Below are 21,962 nucleotides of genomic sequence, written 5' to 3' on the forward strand. Positions count from 1 at the left end.
CCAGGGTCATCTTATCTATGGGTCATTCTCATCAGTGCCATAGTACTCTTGCTATCGTCAACTTCACACAACTATAAGTAGACAGACTCTGGCTGTGCTGTTACTTTAGAAGATGCTATATATGTCCCTGGTGCAAAAAGAATCAGAGTGAGCCTATACACTGTTCAAATTAAAGAGAAGAGGTTTGAAGGAGGTGTGAAAGTGATACTGGGGTATGATAAAAATAAATATAGTGATTGTTTTAAATCTGTAAATGTTCTGGCTGGTTGAAAATTAAGGCTGAGAATATACATTAAGCGGAAGATACCTGCAGTAAAGTGTACATGACAATTATCAGGTGACCTGGAGGCAGCTAAAAGCCATTTGATTGGCTGATGGCTCAAGCAGTAGGTTCAAAGAGGAATTTTAGCTGAGAGCGTTGGTATGGAAAGAGCTGGTGAGTGAAATTCTGATTCCTGGGGGTTTTTTTTTTTTGGAGGGGGGGGGGGGGGGTGAGAAATATTGATTCCTAAATAAAACATTCTCCTTGGATAGGAAAGGTGAGTGAGCTGTAAAAATATTTTTTCTAGAACATTTTGCTTTAATGAACTTGAAAAAGTTTAGAAAGTGATAATAAAATGGAATTGAAAACTAACCATTGAGGAATAAATATAACCCTCACATTCTAAAATCTGATGCTTTAGCTTATAGCCAGAAGGAAGCAGTCTGTTCTGACCACTGTGGAAATCTGTGAAGCTCTGGGCTAAGGGGTGGGGGGGTGGTTGGGAAAGGCAGGGGAGATGCTGGAGGGGAGAGAGAGTGAGCAATGTTGGACCCAGCAGTGGAAGGGAGACAGAGGGAGCAATATGGGACCCAGCCTCAACCTACACATAGATGATAGCACTTTTGAAAAGAAAAAAAAAAAAAAAAATTGATCTCCACCATTCTAAGCACACATATAGTGGAGAGGACCAATAAAAAGAAAGTCACCAATCATGTGCAGCAAACTTTATTCACTTCAATGAAGACTCGACATAGCAGTGTTTCAGCTGTATGACCTGCATCAGGAGTCTGATATATTCCAGAAGTGTAGTGTATAAAAGAAACTGTTTTACACTACTGTATCAATTATATGTAATATATGTTAACATCTTGTAGTCAATCACATGAAGAAATTCAAGGATGGGCACTGCTGTCTGAAGGAGTAACACACAACACAACAGCATTTTTGGTCATTTCTAGTCCTAAAACTGTCCTTGACTTATACACAAGTAGATACGGGATCTGACTGGACACAAAGCAGTTATGTAATAATGAGATAATAGGAGAGAAGAAAATGGAAGCAAATAGTCTGTGGACGAGGAAGGTTATATAGGAGAAGCTATCCTGGGGTGCATGAGATGACGAGCAGGGTGGGTAAGTTTTTCCAGTGTTAGGGCTTGTAGACCTGGTAGAAAAACAAATCCTAATCTTTTATTTGTCAAAAAGCCAGTAAAGAAATAGAGCAGGCAGAAATTTTCTACAGTTCAGCAATTAAAATATAGTACTTGAACAAGAGATTGAAACAGTGGATAAGTCAAGACAGAAGTAGGATTTTTTTTTTAAATAAGAATATATGCAGTAAACTCATACAAACAGATACAGAAACAATATAGGTGACAGATTATCTCATTTTCAAAGCACTTAGCCTTCCAAAGTTCCATAGGTTTCTATGGAACTTTGGAAGGCTAAGTGTTTTGAAAGTATGCCTCAGAATATCTCAAAGCAAATAACAGGAGCAAAAAATATGCTTGGCTGTTGCAGACTTGTTGTTCCAGCAGTACACAGAATATGAGTCTACATAAGCTGATAAGGTCCACTGCTTTTGTTTTGGCTTTTTTGTTTGCTTGTTTTTTTTCACTTTTTTTTTTTTTTACCAAAACATAAAATTACACACTAAGTTCATGAGGTACTTTTACTGACTGGAGGACATTGTAGAAAATAAAATCAGGACATTCCATGGAGAACTGAATCATGACCTATACTGGAATTTTTTTTTTACAGCAAATGTTTGATTCTGTTGAACCTATAATAAGAAAACCTGTTTATTAGCAAACACATCTGAAACATAATGACTGATGACAACTGTGATTAATATAACCTGACAAGATTATAGAAGGAGTTATCTTAATGTCTAAAACATTTTGAGTGGGTAGTCTACAAAGTTCATTAATCAAATGCTGAAACATCACTGCTCATGATGGGTTTGAACTTGTCCAGGGAAAACACCATGCTCATAAATGAAAACTGGAACTTGCTGTGTAATATTTGAAAAAGTACAGAAGGTAAATACTAAAATGCACATGGTATCAATTACATTTTATTTAATGTTTTTTTTTTTTTATTTAAGCAGCTTTCCTGCTTAAATAAACAGCATTGGAACAGCATCAAATTACCTTACTCTTTACTAGATTGATAGATTCACAGAAACCACAACGTAATACTTATTTTTCCTTTGGCAGTTTTCAGAGGGAAAGTTAAGCTGGAGACAATTGCATCTTCTTTTTCTGTGGGTATATTGTCTAACCAAAACACATATACTTTTGAAAATAAACAAAGAATGTGTGTTAGATTCTCTACCCTAAAGGCTCCCCTACCCCATGGAGGCACCTGCACTAAGTGCCGCTAAAGGCATACTTATTGTGGAATCATGTTTTACCTGTGGAAATGGTTTTGAAAATTGCCCTCCCCTCGACCCAATCACAGGTGTGAATTTAAAAATACCAACAAGAGGATTAATGAAAGAACATCTACTTACTAGATTTAAACTGACTAAAGCCTTATTTGACATGACATCCTGTACCGGTACTCATATGAGTAAATTTTCATTCCTAATGCCAGCAAAACATTTTCAGGCAGGGCCTCTCAACAACTGAAACATAAGGTGAGTAATTCTGTAAAGTAAGCACCAACATTTACACTCATAAATGTTTAGAATACTAGCACATACACACAAATGTACTGTATATGTGTTTATGCACCATTCTGAATATACACACACTACTGCTGATAATGTATTTTGCAGGTGGGTGTGCACATGAGTGTATTCTGGGCACAGCACACATTATATATGTAACCTATCAAATACTACGAGTTAAGTGTACAAACTTATGCTAGCTGTATGGCTGGTGTGAGTGCTTGCGCCTAAACACATGTGCACATATACACACAGTTACACTAGTATTCTATAATGCAAAGTAGGCACTTTCCTTTATAGAATATGTGCCTATAGGCACACTATTATAAAATTACTCCCAGAGTTCCTGCACACTGGCTAGCAAGCCTCAGTTGCAGCTGATTCCGGATAAAGTTTTTCAAAGTGTAGATAAGAAACTCTTTAGGTCTCCTTTTTTTGATTTTTGTTTCTTATCCTGTTTAAGCAACATCTTTAGCCGTGAGAAATGACATTTGCTCTTCTTGGCTGATTTAGTGGAGGAAGATGGTGTGGAGGAATTTGATGAGTATGCTCTGAAAGAAGAAAAAAAAAACACTTCGTTTTAAAGCAGGTAAAATATAAAATAATTTGATGACAATCACTCTTACTTTAAAAGACTGGATAATTACCAATGTGTTAAATAAATCTAATAAAAAGGTATCACTTAACTTAGTTACTGACCTTGAAAACATTCAGACAATATTTAATAAATCAACCCAAAACTTCTATTTATAATCTGTCAGGTTTTGCATATATTTCATTTATCTGTGGGATCAATGAGAAATTTTGATGCCCCTATTCCTATCTAATACAGATAGAATGCCAAAACTGTACAAGACTTAATAAAACATAAAAGCAACAATGCTGTTGATAAAAAGTGTGCATTTCTTTAAATTCTCCACAGGTAAAGTAATGTTGCTGACCTGTAAAATGTAATAGGATTGCTCATGCACACGAGTGATGTCTGACAATATAGGGACAGAACTGCCCTCCCACAGCTCAGAACTCCAAAATTCTGAGCATGAGCAGCCCTTTCCAGATGCAGCAGTCTCCTCAGCTCAAGCCAAAGCTAAGGTATTAGGCAACTCTTCATGAGATCTATGAAAAAACACCTGATACAGGTAAGCAACATTGCTTTTTCCATCAACAAGCAGGCACATAAGCAATTTACAAGTTAGGCACACAAGTGGGTGACTCCCACGCTTAGGGCTGCTCAAACTCTTTGTACTTTTCAAACTTCAAGAACAACTTGCACTGCTAGCTCCAAGGGACAGATTGGGCAGAACAACTTGACTGAAACACTGTCTTTTACTAAACCCTTGTCCAGGCAGTAATGGGAAGTAAAGGTATGAAGCAAGGACCATGCCATTGCTATGCAGATAGCAACTAGTGATGCAGACTTTAGTAAGGCTACTGTAGCTAAGTAGCCCAAAATCTGATGCAATTTCACTCTTGATGTGATTAGATCTTCCCATATGGTTTTTTCTGTGGTTCTGGAATAAAGGTAGAAAGAATTATTTCTTCAGTGCTGTGGAAAGGCGATGTCATCTTCAGCAATAATATAGGGTAGGTTTGAGAGACAACCTCGTTATGATGAACCTAAGTGTTGGGTTTATAAGTTACCAGTGCTTGAAGCTCAGTCACTCTTCTAGCTGAGGTTACTGCAATAAGGAAAATCACCTTCCACATAAAGAACTTCACAGAAGATGTTTGCAATAGTCAAAGGGCAGATTCATTAACGAAGTTAACATGAGGCTAATGTCCCAAGCAACAGGGAGCTTCTGAAGCAGAGGGCTGACATGGAGAAGTATTAAATCATTTCCACTTGAAAGAGTATATATGTTTAGTAGACTGTCTCCCAGCACTATAAGAATGTCATGAATGGGTTGAGGCAATCCAAGGTGAAAAACTAACGACTGCTCAATTTCCACGCTGTGAGGGCTGGAAACCAAGTGTGGATGAAGCAGAACTCCCCCCCCCCCCACACACACACACTTGCTGAGTAATCAGTGTTGGAAACTGATACATTTTAATAGAGGCAAAACCACTGCTTGAAAAGTGGAAACCAGTTATGCAAAGGCTTGCGCTCTGTTGCAACTTGTGAAGGGTCTTTGCAATGAAAGGGATCAGGGGGTATGCATACAGGAAGAACAAAGTCTACAGCACTGACAATGCATCCTGGACTAGGCATCCTGAGAATGGTAGGACAGAACTGTATAGGGGAAGTTTGGCATTCTCGTTAGTGGCAAATAAGTCGATTTGTCGATTTGAGATGTGTCCCATACTTGGAAATAGAATTGAGAAGTCATATGTCCAAAGGCCACTTGTGGGGTTGGAGAAGTCTACTGAGTTTGTGTAATATGTAATGTTTTTACTCTTGGGATATAAGCTGTTTGAATTTGAATGTGGTTCCAAATGTTTCCTGCTCCTTATTTTTGTTGCCAACTGGTTGTTCATGTGTATCAACACAAAACAAACCTTGAAGAATATGAATGAATACACTGAAGGCATAATAGATCACTCTGAGCTCCAAGTGGTTGATACTGAGCAATTTCTCATAATCTGACCAATTTCCTTGAGAGTGACGTGAGCTCCTCAGCCTGAGTTAACGCATCTCTAGTCAGAACTGACTTGAGACAGGCTCTGTTAAAAGGGAACTCCAGAGGAATCCTCCTAGCGACTTGAAGTTGTATAGTCTTGTGTACTAGGACTAAGGGCTGAGCTTCTGAACAGGCCAGTAGGAATCAGTTGTTGAGATATGAGAACACCAGGTGACCTTGTAATAGAGGTAGAATGCTACTACCACCAGGTATATTTTGTGATGACTGTGGGTGCTGAGATAAGCTAAAGGGAAGGAATTTGTACTGGAAGTGACTACTCAGTAGGCAAAATCGTAGTTCTTGTAGATGGGCTGAATTGAGATGTATGTGATCCCCTTTATTCAGAAATGAAAGAATGAAAGAATGGAAGAAAGAGGGTGCATTTTTAATTTCTCTTTGTGAAATAAAAAAAGGTCTCCAAGGATCAGAATGGGGCACAGACCTGATTTCTTCAGAATCAGAACATTATCTGTAAAAGAAACCCCAGATTCTCTACTGTAGAGGGATAGGTTCTATGGCACTGGACTGGAAAAAACCAGAAACCTCCTTTTGCAAGAGGCTGACATGAAAACTGATGAGTGGGTCTACTGCAAAAATTGATTTGGAGACCGCCTGAGAAGTCAGAGGAGGTACTTCTACATGATACTCAGAACCCAGAAATCCAAGGTGATGGTCTTTCAAGCCTAAATGAAATAATGAACCCAACTTCTTACAGGAAAGGCAAGATAAATATTCCTGAGGGATTGTGGCTGCTGACACAGAGGGTAATCAAAAGGAAGGCAGCAGCTTTGGCGCAGAACATGTTGCTTGCTTGGGCCCATTGATCAGGTCTCTCAGAACAGGACATTGACTCTCTGGCAGTTGGTTTTGATAGCAGAAAGTCTTGTGCATGTAGAATCCCTTGTGATATTGGTTAAAAGATGGACATCTGATCAAGGAATCACACAAAGAGGGTGGAACAGCCAAGAGATGCTGCAGAGTAGAACAAAGAACCTTTAAAGTATCAAAAGTCTATTTGAAAACACTGTATCCAAAGAGGGTGTCTCCTATGCATGACATAGCTGCCTACTTAGAATGAAACAGAGAAAAAAACGAAAGTAGATAAAATAACATTTATTTGTGAAATTTATGTTTAAATTTGTTTATTGATTTGCACGGAAAATTCCATATCATATTCAGAAAAGGCTCTAAACAATTTTCATGTCTAACATAAACAGGTTATTTATAACTTCAACTATCTCTCAATTTTACTAACATCAACTTCTAATCTATCATGACCTAAAACCTTTTCCAAATGTCCTTATTGATGATATTCCTGTGATATTTCCCGTAGGCACCTTGTTTCCTATCTCCCCCCCTCCCCCCCTTCCCTCCCACGTCCACCCTCCCTTATGCTCTTATGTCCTTAGCCGATCAGTTTGTACTGGATTGTCCAAGCAGTTCTGCTACAAATTCAGGATCCGGCCTCTTCCCCCTAAGGGGATAGTTTGCCAGAAGGCAGTCCAAATCCGATGGAAGTCCTTTTCTGTAAATCTTCTTTCACTTTTATAGTCTGCCAATTTCTTTTCAAACTTCATGTAGTCTATCATCAAACCACGCCACTGCTGCAAGGTTGGAGTTTTATTTGTAATCCATTCAGTAAGTATAACTTTTTTTGCAATCATTATGGCTCTATGAGTAAATCCCTTAAACCCTGTCGGAATCGGGTGCACCATCATGGGTTTTCCAAATAACATCTGTGGTCCCTTCTTACAGGTAGCACCCCACATCTGTGAGATCGACTGGGTAAGTATTGTCCAAAATTTTTGGATGCTGGGGCATGACCAAAACATGTGTCCAAGTGTCGCCCCGTGCGCCCCACACTTAGGGCATGCACCATCCGGGGATATTCCCATGTGGAAGGCTCTCCTTGGAGGGATATATGCCCTCATTACAAATTTGTATTCCATTTCGCTGTATTGAACCATTTTGGAAGCTTTTTGGACCTTATTGATATACTCCTGTATTATATTTGGTGGCAAGATCGTGCCTAGGTCCGTGTTCCACTGTTCAGTCAGCAACTGGTAGTCCGGTTCTTCTGTCCTGTCTTTTAGATGACGATGATTCATGGACAATGACACTCTGCCCTGGGACTGCAGGGAGTATGCCGATGAAAGTTCCTCCTGCACATCCTCTGTGAGGCACTCCCAGGGCAAACTTTTTACATAATGAGTCAACTGCCAGTAGTGAAAACGATCCCTTGGTTTGAGGGTAAATTGTGTCTGTAGTTCTTCAAAAGTTCTCATTTGCCCCTCTTCTGTTACCACTTGATGAATATATGCCAGACCGCTTCGCCTCCATATACGGAACCCATCATGCATGATTCCGGGCTGGAACTGCGGGTTTTCACAAATAGATAGATATGGGGTCACTCTCCACGAGAAGTTGTGCTTTTTACATACCCATCTCCATACTGATCTGGCTGTTGGAAGTAGGTATGATTGTTGGAGGAGCCTAGGCTGTTGGCCCATTCCCATATGTAGCCAGCAGCTAAAATGAACTCCTTGAGTTAGTGAAGTTTCTAAGGGTGTGTCTGAAAATTCTGTGGTATTCCTATACCAATCTGTGATATGTCACATGCCACTGGCAATGGTGAGATAACGCATATTCAATAGGCCCAAGCCTCCATATTCTCGCGGGGTGTGCAATAATTGTATCGGCAGTCTTGCTTTTCGTCCTCTCCATAGAAATCTCTGAATGAGCTTATTTAACTGTTTTTCATCTTCTGTTTTCAGAAACAGAGGGAGAGTCTGGAAAACATATATCCACTTGGGCGCGATCATCATATTATAGACAGTGATGCGCCCCAACAGCGACAGAGGATATGATTCCCACATTCTTAGTTTTAGACGTGTGGTCTCCAGCAGGGGCTCAACATTCTCTTGGTATAGTCTGCCCAGATCTTGTGTTATGTTGGTGCCCAGATATCTAATTTTCCCTTTTACTTTGGTCAGAGGGCAGTCCTCCCGGTCCGGGCCTCCTTTGTCTGGATATGCCTCCATGGCCAGTGATTTTTTTTTGTTCAAAGTAAACCCTGAGATTCGGCCATATTCCTCAGTTTTCTGTATAATCTGATCTAGCGAGGCTGAAGGATGAGTTGTCACAATCATCAAGTCATCTGCAAACGCTAAGGTTTTGATAATTTTATTCCCCACCTGCACTCCTGAGACTTCTTCTGATTTCTTCAAAGCTCTCAGCAGGGGCTCTAATGACAGGATAAACAATGCTGGGGACAGTGGGCAGCCCTGTCTTGTACCCCTCGCTATCTCGAAAGGCTTGTCTCTAATCCCATTTACTATTACTGCAGCTGACGGGTCTGTATATAGTGCTATGATTGCATTGTAGAACCATCCCCCAATGCCCATGTACCGCAGGACGGCGAACAGATATGTCCAGTTCACTTTATCAAATGCTTTTTCGGCATCTAGTGAGTATAAAGCAGTTGGTGTCTCTGTCAGCTGTCCCGCTGCCATTGCCAGTAAGAGCCTACGTACATTCTTAGTTGCCTGTCTGGTTTTGACGAATCCCACCTGCTCCTCTCCCACCACCCTGGGTAGTATCCCTGATAACCGGTTGGCAAGAATCTTGGCTAGGATTTTTAAGTCCACATTGATAAGTGATATGGGTCTATAGGAGTCGGCCAGGTCATCTGACTTCCCGGGTTTCAAAATTAAAGTTATTAAAGCTAAGTTTGCGTGTTGTGGGAAGTGGCCTGCTTCTATTACTTGCTCATAAAATGCATGTATCACTGGGTAGAAGGAGCTGGGCAATAGCCTGTAAAACTCCCCAGAATATCCATCTGGACCTGGAGCCGACCCTGTAGGCATTGACTTGATGACTTCCTGAATCTCTTTTGCCTCCAGGGGTGCCTCCATTTCGAGTTTTTCTTTTTCTGATAATTTAGGTAGCCCAGCCTTATCTAAAAACTGGTTTATCTGCCCTACTTCTGGTTCGACAGGTGAGCTGTACAGGTTGGCAAAAAATTTTGAGAGAAGCTCAGCTATTTTGTCACTTTTATTATATACCTTCCCTGTCGAATCTCTGAGTGTCACTATTGGCTTGCGGGGTCCCCATGCATTGACTAGGTGTGATAGTAGTGTTCCTGGCCTATTCCCAAATCTTTGAAATTTACATCGCTGAGTCGCTAAAAATCTCTGTCCCCTCTCCTGTAATAAAGCATTCAGTGTTACTTGAATTGCTCGCAATTGTTCTTTAGTCTCTTCGGTCGGGCGTTTAATAAATTGGGACTTAGCTTTCCGTAGACTCTGCTCTAATCGTGTTATTGCTATGGATTGCTTCTTATTTTTGGCATGAACAAAGGCAATGATCTCGCCTCGAAGGACAGCCTTAGCTGCACTCCAGAGTAGTTCTGGTTGATCTATGTGGCCACTATTGTTATAAAGGTAATCTGACCATTTTTTTTTAAGAAAGTCTTGGAATTCACTGTTCTTTGCTAGGTAATTTGGGAAACGCCAGTTACGTGTCTGCTGGTAAAATAATGGCACTTCAATGTCAACCCACACTAGGGAGTGGTCCGAGACCTCTTCTGGGCCTATCTCCGATGCTAGCACCCAGGAAAACGCCGGTTGGGAGATAAATATGTAGTCTAGTCTGGAATAAGTCCCGTGTGCTCTTGATAAGTGGGTGTAATCATGCTCCTCAGGGTGTAAGCAGCGCCATGTGTCTATTAGGCCTAGAGACCGTTGAAAAAATGAGAGCGCATGGGCCCTAGGTCCCCCCCTAGAAGCCGCCCTGGGGTTCGAACAATCTGCTTTAGGATCCACCACTAAGTTGAAATCTCCCATCACCAGCAGCTGTATGGATTTATATGGGAGACAAAGTTGCACAAGGCTGGTATAGAACTTTGCATCATATACATTGGGGCCATACACCCCTAGAATCAGGAGCTCCCTCTGATGGATCCAAAGGCGAACCAAGACATAGCGTCCGTTTGGGTCTGCTCTTATTAGTTCTGATCTTGAGGCAATCCCTTTACGGATCACTACTGCTACCCCCCCTTTACGATCCCCCGAGGATGCTGCATGGACCTCGCCCACCCATTGTCTCTTTAATTTATTGTGTTCCTCCATGGTGAGTTTTGTCTCCTGCAGGCATCCTATATCTACTTTGTGTCTCTTTAAGCACATAAGTATTTTTGCCCGCTTTACTGGTGTAGAGATCCCCCCCACGTTCCATGAGGCAAATCTTGTGGTCTTAATGTGGGGTTATTCTATATGTGTTGATTTGCTGTTTCTGTCTACCTATAACCGTCCCCGGGTGCCCAGCCCCACCCAGGGTTGCAAATACACCTTGTTCTGTAATGTATGACTTCCTATAAAGCTTACTCAATTTGGACTTTGTTTGTGGTCTACCCTTCTGGTTGATTTGCTTGGTTCTCCAGTATCTATCTCTTGCCTTTATACCCTCCCTTACCCACCCCCCTTGTCTCTTCCCATTCCCTTTCCCTTGCATCACTATTTACCCTTCCTCCTATCTAATGTGAAAAATATGGGGATCAATAATGTGAGGCTTTCCCTCCCCCCCCCCTTACTTTGAATGTTCCAGTCTTGCCCAGTACCTCCTTATTTTCAGGATCGCTTTCTTGTTTTACAGTTGCATTCTCCAGATCTGCCTGGCGCCATGTTTCATGTAAAGGAAATCTTACTTTCTTTGACATTGAGATTCGCTGCCAGCCAGTCCTGCGCATCTTTCGGGGTTAAGAATGTTCGCCATGTACCTTGGAAATTGATTCGCAGTGTGGCAGGGTATATTAACATAAATTTTTGATTAGCATCCACCAGTGTTTGGCAAACAGGTCCATAAGCTCGCCGTCGCTCTTGCAACGCAGGAGAGTAATCTTGAAAGATTTTAATTGGCGACCCCTCAAAAGCCAGTGTATTGCGTTTCTCTCGTGCTCCTCTAAGGATTTCTGCTTTGTGGATAAAGTTATGTATTTTATCATTACCATTCTAGGTCTCTGGTTACTGTCTATCTTGCGGCCCACGCGGTGTGCTCGTTCAAGGCAAAGCGCGCCAATACTATCAGACAGGGCAAATTCCGTTTGGAGCCATTTTTCTAATACAGAGGGCAGGGAACGATCTGAAACTGTTTCTGGTATTCCTATAATTCGAAGGTTTCCCCTTCTCGATCTATTTTCTAGATCATCAAGTTGTTGCGATTGTTTTTTCACCGTTTGTCTTAGATCTTCAAGCTCCGTTGTCATGCCCGCCTGTTCATCCTCAGCAGATGATACTCTCTGTTCTAATTCTCCGGTTCGTCGGGTCGTGTCAGCCAGCAAGCTTTCCACCGCTTTCATTTGCCCAGAGAGCTGTTGTAATTGCGGTTCCAGGGCTTGCTTAACTGCGTCGGTAATTTGTTGCAGCTGTGGCGGAGAGAACATCGAGGTTGGCGCCTCAGGCTGCGGGCTCATCGCCATTTTGGAGTCTGCGGCGCGGGGCCTCTCCGCTTCTTTTTTTGTCGATTTCGGAGGCATTTTTGATTCCAATCGCGTAATAAAAGGGTCCATTCACTTGCGCGACCCCTACCTCAGCGAATGTTGGCTCGAAGGAGTGCTAGGCTGCTATTTTGTCGGCGGGATGGGGGATTCGGCCTAAGAGGTGAGCTTTCCTGCCTCCGCTCTCCTCAGCACATCACGTGATCTCCTCTATTTGTGAAATTTAAATCCCACATTACCCCAAACAAGTTTGAGATCAATGTGGCTTACAATAAACAGTACAGGATACATAAAGAATAATGCATAAGAGTAATTTGCTGTAAAAATCCAATTTTACAATACAGTATCATAAACTGGAATAGCTATGGATGTTTAACATTTAGAAAATCTATTATGAATGAGAAATTGTATATGAAGCAAAGAGTAGGTTAATGGTAAATAGAGTAATAACCAATTCAAGTAATAATTAGTTGTTTGAGATATTGTTGTTCTTTGTGAGGGTTTGATTGAACAGGAACGATTTGAGGATTTTGCAGAATCTAGTACATTCCTGTATATTTCTTATTTTGGGTGTTAAGGAGTTTCACCATTTGGTTCCTAGGTAAGTGAAGTCTGCCGAGTGGACAGTTTTGTTATGGCCTATCCAGTCTGCCCATCCATGCCAGATGCTCTCCCTTTCATTCCCTTAAAGATCCTATGTACTTGTCCCAAGCTTTCTTACATTTAGTTTTTTTTTCCCATCTCCACCACTTCCACCACCCTTTCCGTAAAGTTGCAGTTAGGCCACTCCATAGGTATGCATCCAGATCAAGCATTAAGCCAGAACCGTGGAAGCAGAAATCCTGTACAGGTCTCAAAATCATTGCAAACAGTACATATGAAGTACAGACTACTCTCATCTGCTTCCATAAGTATGGCAACTGTGTTTGACACTGCAAAGACAGGCTCAGTGAGAACCTGGACTTTCTGGAAGACAGCGTGCATGTACTGGACCATGAAGAGCTGATCCCGCTCTCTGCTGGAGTTCCTCAGGGATCTGTCCTTGGACCCCTTCTTTTTTCAATCTACACCTCTTCACTGGGCTCGCTAATCTCATCTCACGGTTTCCAATATCATCTTTATGCTGACGACACCCAGCTTTATCTCTCCACACCAGACATCACGGCGGAAACCCAGGCCAAAGTATCGGCCTGCTTATCCGACATTGCTGCTTGGATGTCCAATCGCCACCTGAAATTGAACATGGCCAAGACCGAGCTTATTGTCTTTCCACCCAAACCCACTTCTCCTCTCCCTCCACTCTCTATCTCAGTTGATAACACCCTCATCGTCCCCGTCTCATCTGCCCGCAACCTCGGAGTCATCTTCGACTCCTCCCTCTCCTTCTCTGCGCATATCCAGCAGATAGCCAAGACCTGTCGCTTCTTTCTTTATAACATCAGCAAAATTCGCCCTTTCCTCTCTGAGCACACCACCCGAACACTCGTCCACTCTCTCATTACCTCTCGCCTTGACTACTGCAACCTACTCCTCTCTGGCCTCCCACTTAGCCATCTATCCCCCCTACAATCCGTTCAGAACTCTGCTGCACGTCTTATCTTTCGCCAGGACCGATATACCCATATCACCCCTCTCCTCAAGTCACTTCACTGGCTTCCGATCAGGTACCGCATACAGTTCAAGCTTCTCCTACTTACCTACAAATGCACTCAATCTGTAGCCCCTCACTACCTCTCTACCCTCATCTCCCCTTACATTCCTACCCGTAACCTCCGCTCACAGGACAAATCCCTCCTCTCAGTTCCCTTCTCCACCACCGCCAACTCCAGGCTCCGCCCTTTCTGCTTAGCCTCACCCTATGCCTGGAATAAACTCCATGAGCCCATACGCCAAGCCCCCTCTCTGCCCATCTTCAAATCCTTACTCAAAGCCCACCTCTTCAATGTCGCCTTCGGCACTTAACCATTGTACCTCTATTCGGGAAATCTAGACTGCCCCAACTTGACATTTCGTCCATTAGATTGTAAGCTCCTTTGAGCAGGGACTGTCCTTCTCGTTAAACTGTACAGCGCTGCGTAACCCTAGTAGCGCTTTAGAAATGTTAAGTAGTAGTAGTATGTACTGCTATGCGGGCTGACAACATTGTCCCATGGTAATCTTTTCTACCAAAGTATATAGCATTTGTAGGATCTATCCCAGGCAGATTGTTGGAGAAATCTCTGCATTTCTTGGCTTTCCTCATAGCTCCCTCAACTACTACAGAGGAATGGGAAAATTAGGCTTGTTGAATCCTGGAGCTGGCTGGATTTAACACTCTGGGGCCGATATTCAGACCATGGCAGTTAGCCCGACTAACTCCCATGGTCAGTGCTAAACCATTCTGGTGACCAGCACTGAATATACGGTTTATTTTTGGCCACTTTGAACATAATCGGCCAAGTCGATATTCAGACTTAGCCAGTTATCTTCAAACCGGCCAAAGGTATCCTGCATATTCACGCAGCCAAATATAGCTGCTAAAGTGGAGCTGAAAATCAGCTGACGATATTCAGCAGGAGATAACTGGCTATCTGGCAGTATTCAGCAGAGGATAGCCAGATATGAGGCATTTATATTGGGGGGGGGGGGGGGGGGTGGTTATGTCTAATTTTTTATAGACTGGTTGAACACTGAATGGGTTTTGTCACACATAGAATTGCTGGTCTTGCAGTAGGCCACAGCTTTTGGTACTTTAATATATTTTAAGAGGACAAAAAAAGGTCACTCTTGGCTTGGCAGGGAAATAAAGGCACCTTCTTAGCCATCTTCTGAACAAAACTTAGCTAAAAGATGTCCTTGTATGGGAATTGATTCCTGGCCAGCAGAGGACAGAGGTCCGACAGAATTCCTGTAGAATCCTCCTCCTCCTCCTCAAATCAAGAAAGATGAATATCAAAAGAGGTCTAACACTACCTCTGTGTGATAAGCAATGGGATCAGTAGAGAAATGTGGTGGCAAATGCACTATCTCCTGTTCCGAATCAGCTGTAGACAGTAAAGTTTAGTTTATTTATATTTGATATACTGCCTTTACTGACACAGATCAAAGCGATTTACAAATAAAAACAGCACTAAAAACAGTAGAAATTAACTACAAAACTGAAATAATAGATCCATACTGAGAGAAGAAAAGAATGAGAGGGAAAATACAGAAAAGATAAAGAAAACTGAACAAACAGGTGAGTAATGTCCTACTGACCCCCCCATCATACTTTCAAAAGCCATGTGAAAAAGATGAGTCACCTTAAAATTATTAAGGACAATTCAGCCCTCAAATGAAGAGCGATTATTCCACATAAATGATGCACGGGAAAAGAATGCATAATGCAGTGTGGATTTGAGATGGGCCATAGCTGAGGATGAGGAAACCAAACGTAGTAAAGACATTATAGGGTCTTCAGAACATCTATCTTCTTTATGCATAGTGGTAACTCTGGATGTATGGGAAGGTATCTCTGAAGACTCCTGACAGGGCCGGTCTTAGGAAGTGCGGGGCCCTATGCAGACCAATTTGACGGGGCCCCACCCTAACTCCGCCCCACCCTAGCTCCAGAGCCGGCCACCCCTCCCTCCGAGCTCCAAGGCCCCCAGCTCCAGGGCTTGTCGATCCTGCACAGTCAATGCCAACTGAAAACCATGTCTTTTTCACAAACACAGATACACCCTAATCCACTATAGAATAAGTAGTAATATTTAAACTTTCTATTTAGACAAAAATTAAACTGAACCCCCAAGATGCCAGACTCTGCATACAATACAGCACCACAGAAACAGAAAATGTCCCCTAGTACTGTGCAAAATATAAAGACAACAGATGTAAATTTGAAAAAAAACTAACAAATACCAATCACCACTTTACAAATTAACAAATAGAAATAAAACAAATATAGAAAATAAAATAATACCATTTTATTGGACTAATACATTTAGCTTTCAGAGGCCAAAACCTCCGTCCTCAGGTCAATACAGTATAGAGCTGTTATAGTATCCTATCCTGACCTGAGGAAGGGGGCTTTGTTCTCCGAAAGTTTGTCAAAATGTATTAAAATTAGTCCAATAAAAAGATTACCTTGAGCCGCCTCGGTCGCCTCGCCCTAAGACCGGCCCTGACTCCTGATAAAACTTGGTAAACTTATCAGCAGCACTTTTTAAATGGGTTCTGAATGTAAAGAAAAATGGCAAACTGCTTGAATGTCTGTCAAATGACCAGTAAAAACCCTTTCTCCATTCCCCCCAACCCTCACACAATTGTTTAAAAAAAAAAAAAAAAAGTTAATAAAATTGCTCACCATGGGTGCTGCACATTTCAACCCTCCATTGCCTCAGGTACAAACTTAGATTGTGAGCCCTCCTGGGCCAGAGAAATATCCAGTGTACCTGAATGTAACTCACCTTGAGCTACTACTGAAAAAGGTGTGAGCAAAATCTAAATAAATAAATAAGGTGGAAGGTGTACAGATTTGGACAGAAAGTTTAAAGAAATTAAAAATGTTATTGAAGACTCTTTTTAAGGATAGCTTTTGGAATGGTGTACCAGGAGGGATGAGTAGGCTTCTTGCACTGCAGATTTATTTTTTAAGAAATAAGATTTGACACACCAATCTGTTAGGAAAGTAATATTCTATTTAATTTTGTAGTTCCCTTTCTTTGAAATTTGTAAACTGCTGAGATCTGTGTAAGCTAAGCAGTATATCAAGGTGTACTGCCCTGAAATGGCAAAAGGAAGCAAATGCTTCAGTAAAAACAAGCACTTGCTTTCTTTTGCCATTGTAGGGCAGTGTAGGTGGAGTGAGCATCATTGGGAAGATGGGACTGGGAGACACCCGGATAGGAAGTGGAAAGGCAGGTGTCTCCACTTGCTCCAAGTTGCCCTTCTCCACCCATCTGCTGGCATGCTCAGTTCTTACTGGCAACAGACGGATAGGGGATAGGCATATTCATATCAGAATTCAAAGGTATGCCTCAGAACCCTCAGAAAATGATGTAGCCTTGCAGTAGAAGAACTGACATTTTGTTCTCTGTGGTTAAGTCAGTGACCATGGAATAGGTACCTGGGCGTTACTGCAGGACTCCTGTTTTTACCAAAGTCAGACTTGAACACAGGTGTTGGCGTCTTCATGTCTAGAATCTTTGTGCCATGTTTCAAATTAGGCGTACTGGAACCACTCGATACTGCTGCCAGCAAGCTTCTGCTTTCACCAGGGTATTTCGTTATTCTTTTACAGGTGTTACAAGTAATCAACTATGAAAATAAACAGAAGCCAAGATAGAAATAAAGTAAAATTTCAAAAGTGTAGACAGGATATTAAAAATGGCCCATATAGGACCAACTTAACATGTTAACAAAAACATTACATACTATATAGTGGATAAAATTAAACTACTACAAGCTTAGTTCACCACAGAATACAACACAGAAATATTTAAGCCAACTAAGACGTTTTGCATAAAATCTGTACTGAAAAAGTTATAATAAAAAAGTATCACACTGCACTCCAATAAACCAAAAAAATAAAGAGCAACTAAAACATTTATATAAGAAAATTATTCCCTCCCCCCCAACCACCATTTTCTAAATGTAGATTTGTCAACTTAGTAGGGGAAGACCTCTTTTTTTTAAGGGGGGGCTGCACTGGTAAATCAGCACATCCAAGTTCTGATAAAGTTTTCCAAGCCTCCATCATAGTATGCCTTCAAAGTGACTGTCCCACCATTGTGAGAAGGCCAAACGGATGTAGCCACTGATAACACAGCCCACCAGCACACTGCAAATATGCAGTCACCTCCTGGAGCTCCCTCTGCTTCATCAAAGTAGCTTTTACCAAGTCTTGGAACACTAAAACCTTGCAGTTAGCCCATAGTACTTCCCCATCCAAGCGGGCCTTTTTTCAAACTGCTTCCTTAACCCCATATTCATGAAAGATTGCACCTATATTCCGGGGCATAGACTCCCATGGAGGCCCCAGGCTCCGGTGTACTCTGTCTAACTGAGTCATACTCTGGCCCAAGGGATCACTCTCCTCATCCAGGTCTTTCAGAAGATGAGCACAAATGTTCTGCTCAACTTGCTTAAGTCTTTAAACTTAACAGCTTCAGGAATGCCTTGAAGGAAGAGCAGACTGCAGCACCTCAATTGTTTTTCCAAGTCCTCCAGAGCATCCTGTAGTGCTTGGCACTCTTTACTCTCTTGTTTATAATGCTACTGTGTCTGTTCTTTGGCCTGCTCAATGCGATTGCCAACATCTTGCTCCTCAGAGCGGAGCTCTGCCATCGCTGTTTGAATGTCTTTATGAACTGCAGCAATCTCTTCCTTTAAAAGCTAAAAACCAGTGGGTGAAATCGCTTTTGGTAACTTCACTAGGAGATCCTGCCATCCTCGGATACCATTTTCTGGCAGCATGTAGCCTCCTTCGGCACCGTGCCCTGCGAGTGGATCCAACCATCTACAGCATATTTAAATTTTTCTAATTTTCTTCCCCGTGGCCATCCCCTCAGAGGCGAATATCATTTAGGAGGAAGAAAAAGTGTCGTAGGGAGACAAGATTCAGTCCAATTTAGCCAGCATTCTGATGAGTCCATGTCTCAGCGGTGATGTCAATTCCTCCCATCTCCCACAACTTTATCTGTACCAGCTTTAGGATTCTGTGCACAGGCACGGACTCTTTTGAGGGATCATCAATCCGGAGGATGTGTCTGCTTTGGGATTCCTATTCTGCCTCAATCACTTCCTTAGTGACCCTGTGGATAAGGAAGGCCCTGGAAGACTTTCTAATTCCACCCAAGAGAGGATCTCCCCCTTCAACCGATTCCACAGGCTTGTCATTGAAGATTTTTAAAGTTACCAGGACCTGAAAAATTACAGCCAGCAAGTCCTCCTGCTGAAATATCCTAATTACAGTGAAATCCTCATTGGAGAGGGGGGTGGGGGTCAAAGGGGTGAATTGCTGTGTATCTCTGTGGGGAAGGGAACAGGTTTTCTCCCGAAGTCCTCCTGAATGCCTTCACACAGTGACCCTGTTGTATAACATCTATACTAAAAGATCAGTAAGGCGACAGTGCTATGGCTTACGACTAGAGCTAATGATGGTTGTAGCGATAGTGCAAAACCATCAGGAGAAGAAGAAAACATACCCGATGCAGCCATAGGTCATGGTGGTGAATTTGTTCATGGACCCACAACAGCAGGAGATAAACCATAGAAACTGATGAAAAAAAATTAAGAAGATAAAAAAGTTAGGTAGACTCTTGAAGATTAAAGGGGGTAATTACTACATATGCTCTATATACCCTGGCTTAGGAGCGAGGTTCATTCCTGTCATGGTATGCCCAAAACTCACCTATTTGGAGAACTTGCTCCCATAGGTGAACCAAACCCTCATCTAAGAAACCTTTGAGCCAGGTCTTCCTGCATGTCCAGCTGATCCTCCAATAAGTCATGAGAGCCGCCTGACAATACAGAGCCTACCTCATCAGTTCCTCTTCAGCTACAGTACAGCTCTTAGCTTCTTAGATGGGATTTGAACTTAAAGTTGGCAAAGATAAACCAGGAATCTACTATTTGGACTCAATAAAGTTATAATATAAATTCAGCGGGCGGAGGCTAAATAGTTGCATCTACTAATCAAAATACTTGCCTAACGCCATCAATTTTCAAGCATTCAAAATGTACTATCTTCCCTTGCATCCATTGTTTATTGTATTTCTTATAGTTTTCATGTTTCTCAATGCCTTCAATCTATAAAGTCAACTAACTAAAGGACCTCAGTGGCACAATATATACTGTAGCAGCGCTTCATTTTTCAGAAGACATGAATGCTCCCAACTCTTAATGCGCATTAAGAGTTGGGAGCATTCGTGTCTTCTGACAAATAAAGCGCTGCTACAGTATATATTGTGCAACTGAGGTCCTTTAGTTAGTTAAATGGTCAGTATTCTCAATGGAGAAGGATAGTTAGTGGGGTTCCCCAGGGGTCTGTGCTGGTACCGCTGCTTTTTAACATATTTATAAATGACCTAGAGATGGGAGTAACTACTGAGGTAATTAAATTTGCTGATGACACAAAGTTATTCAAAGTCATTAAATTGTGGGAGGATTGTGAAAAATTCCAAGAGGTCCTTACGAGACTGAGCGTCTAAATGGCAGATGACGTTTAATATGAGCAAGTGCAAAGTGATGCATATGGGAAAGAGGAACCCGAATTGTAGCTACATCATGCAAAGTTCCACGTTAGGAGTCACAGACCAAGAAAGGGATCTAGGTATCGTCGTTGATGATACGTTGAAACCTTCTGCTCAGTGTGCTGCTGCGGCTAAGAAAGCAAATAGAATGTTGGGTATTATTAGGAAAGGAATGGTGTTTAGATGGCAACTCCGGTAATTAGAAAGCAAAGCCAGTGCCGGGCAGACTTCTATGGTCTGTGCCCTGATCATGGCTGGGCAGATCTCGATGGGCTGGAATGGGGGTTTAATGACAGCTTCAGTAGTTGGAGAACAAGGCCAGATTTCTACGGTCGGTGCCCTGAAAATGGGAAGTCAAATCAAGATCAAGTATGCATGTGTAGTATTGCATCATACCTTATTCTATGAGTTTATCTTATTTAGGCAGACTGGATGGACCGTACAGGTCTTTATCTGCCATCATCTACTGTGTTGCTATGTAACAGCATGGAGTTGGTCCAATGGGCAGCTACTTAAAATGGTCAGTGGTCTTCAACAAAGTGTATGGGTATAGAATTAAGACCTCAATATGTATACTTTGGATGAAAGGCAGGAGGAGGGAGATATGATAAGAACTTTTAAACACACCTCTGGTATAAATGCATAGGAAGTGGACCTCTTTCAATTGAAAGGAAGCTCTGGAATGAAAGGGCCGGCATAGGATGAGGTGGAAGGGGATATACTCAGGCATAATCAAACAAATTTTTTAAGGGAGGTGGAGGCATGGAATGACATTTTAGCAGAAGTGGATACAAGGGTTGTATATGAATTCAAGAAAGCATAGAACAAGCACAGAGGATCTTTGAGAGGAAGGAATTGTGAAGTTGAGTAATTTGTATGGACAGACTGGATAGGCAGCATGGTCTTTAACTGTCACCATTTTCTATGCTTCTATTAGTTACAAAAACATGGGAATGGCTGTAGAAGTTCTTATCCTTATCTGTTTTCTACTCTCTGTTTTCTATCTTTTAACCAGTTTTTAATCCACAATAGAACACTACCTCCTATCCCATGACTCTCCAATCTCCTCTGGAGTCTTTCATGAGGTACTTTGTCAAACGCCTTCTGAAAATCCAGATACACAATATCAACCATCTCACCTTTATCCACATGTTTGTTCACCCCTTCAAAGAAATGTAGTAGATGTAGTAATGTACTTCAATTCTTTATGTCCTTAAAATATGGCCTCCAAAACTAACACACAATACTCCAAGTGGGGCCTCACCAACGAATTGTACAGGGGCAGCAACATCTCTTTTCTTCTGCTGGTTATACCCCTCTCTATACAGCCCAGCATCCTTCTAGCCGTAGCCACCGCCTTGTCACATTGTTTGATCACATTGAGATCCTCAGACACCATTACCCCAAGGTTCCTCTCCTGAGCTGTGCTCATCAATCACTCGCCTCCTATCTCGTACATCATCTTTGGATTTCTGCACCCCATGTGCATCACTTTGCACTTCTTCGCATTAAATTTTAACTGCCAGACCTTTGACCATTCTTATTTTTGGAGATCTCTTCTCATGGTTTCCCTCGGGGTATTCGATCTATTGGTGATCTTTGTCTCATCTGCAAAAAGGCACACTTTTCCTTCTAACCTTTCAGCAATGTCTCTCACAATTATATTAAACAGAATTGGCCCCAGCACCGACCCCTTGAGT

At 42.0% G+C, this 21,962-nt stretch overlaps 1 protein-coding gene across 1 annotated transcript in view; it reads right to left on the reverse strand.

Moving 5' to 3' along the window:
* Window positions 1–972: 972 nt before the first annotated feature.
* Window positions 973–21,962, reverse strand: part of C1H18orf21 (chromosome 1 C18orf21 homolog) — a 46,341-nt gene continuing 25,351 nt past the window's right edge. Inside the window, exons 4-5 of the mRNA XM_030204610.1 lie at window positions 17,136–17,326; window positions 973–3,486 (exon numbers count right to left, since the gene is read on the reverse strand). Of these exons, the coding sequence (XP_030060470.1) occupies window positions 3,333–3,486; window positions 17,136–17,326 (345 nt within the window). The 3' untranslated portion in view covers window positions 973–3,332. The remainder of the gene's footprint in view (window positions 3,487–17,135; window positions 17,327–21,962) is intronic.

The sequence above is a fragment of the Microcaecilia unicolor genome, chromosome 1, assembly GCF_901765095.1.
Source record: "Microcaecilia unicolor chromosome 1, aMicUni1.1, whole genome shotgun sequence".
In the NCBI taxonomy this organism is placed as follows: Eukaryota; Metazoa; Chordata; class Amphibia; order Gymnophiona; family Siphonopidae; genus Microcaecilia; species Microcaecilia unicolor.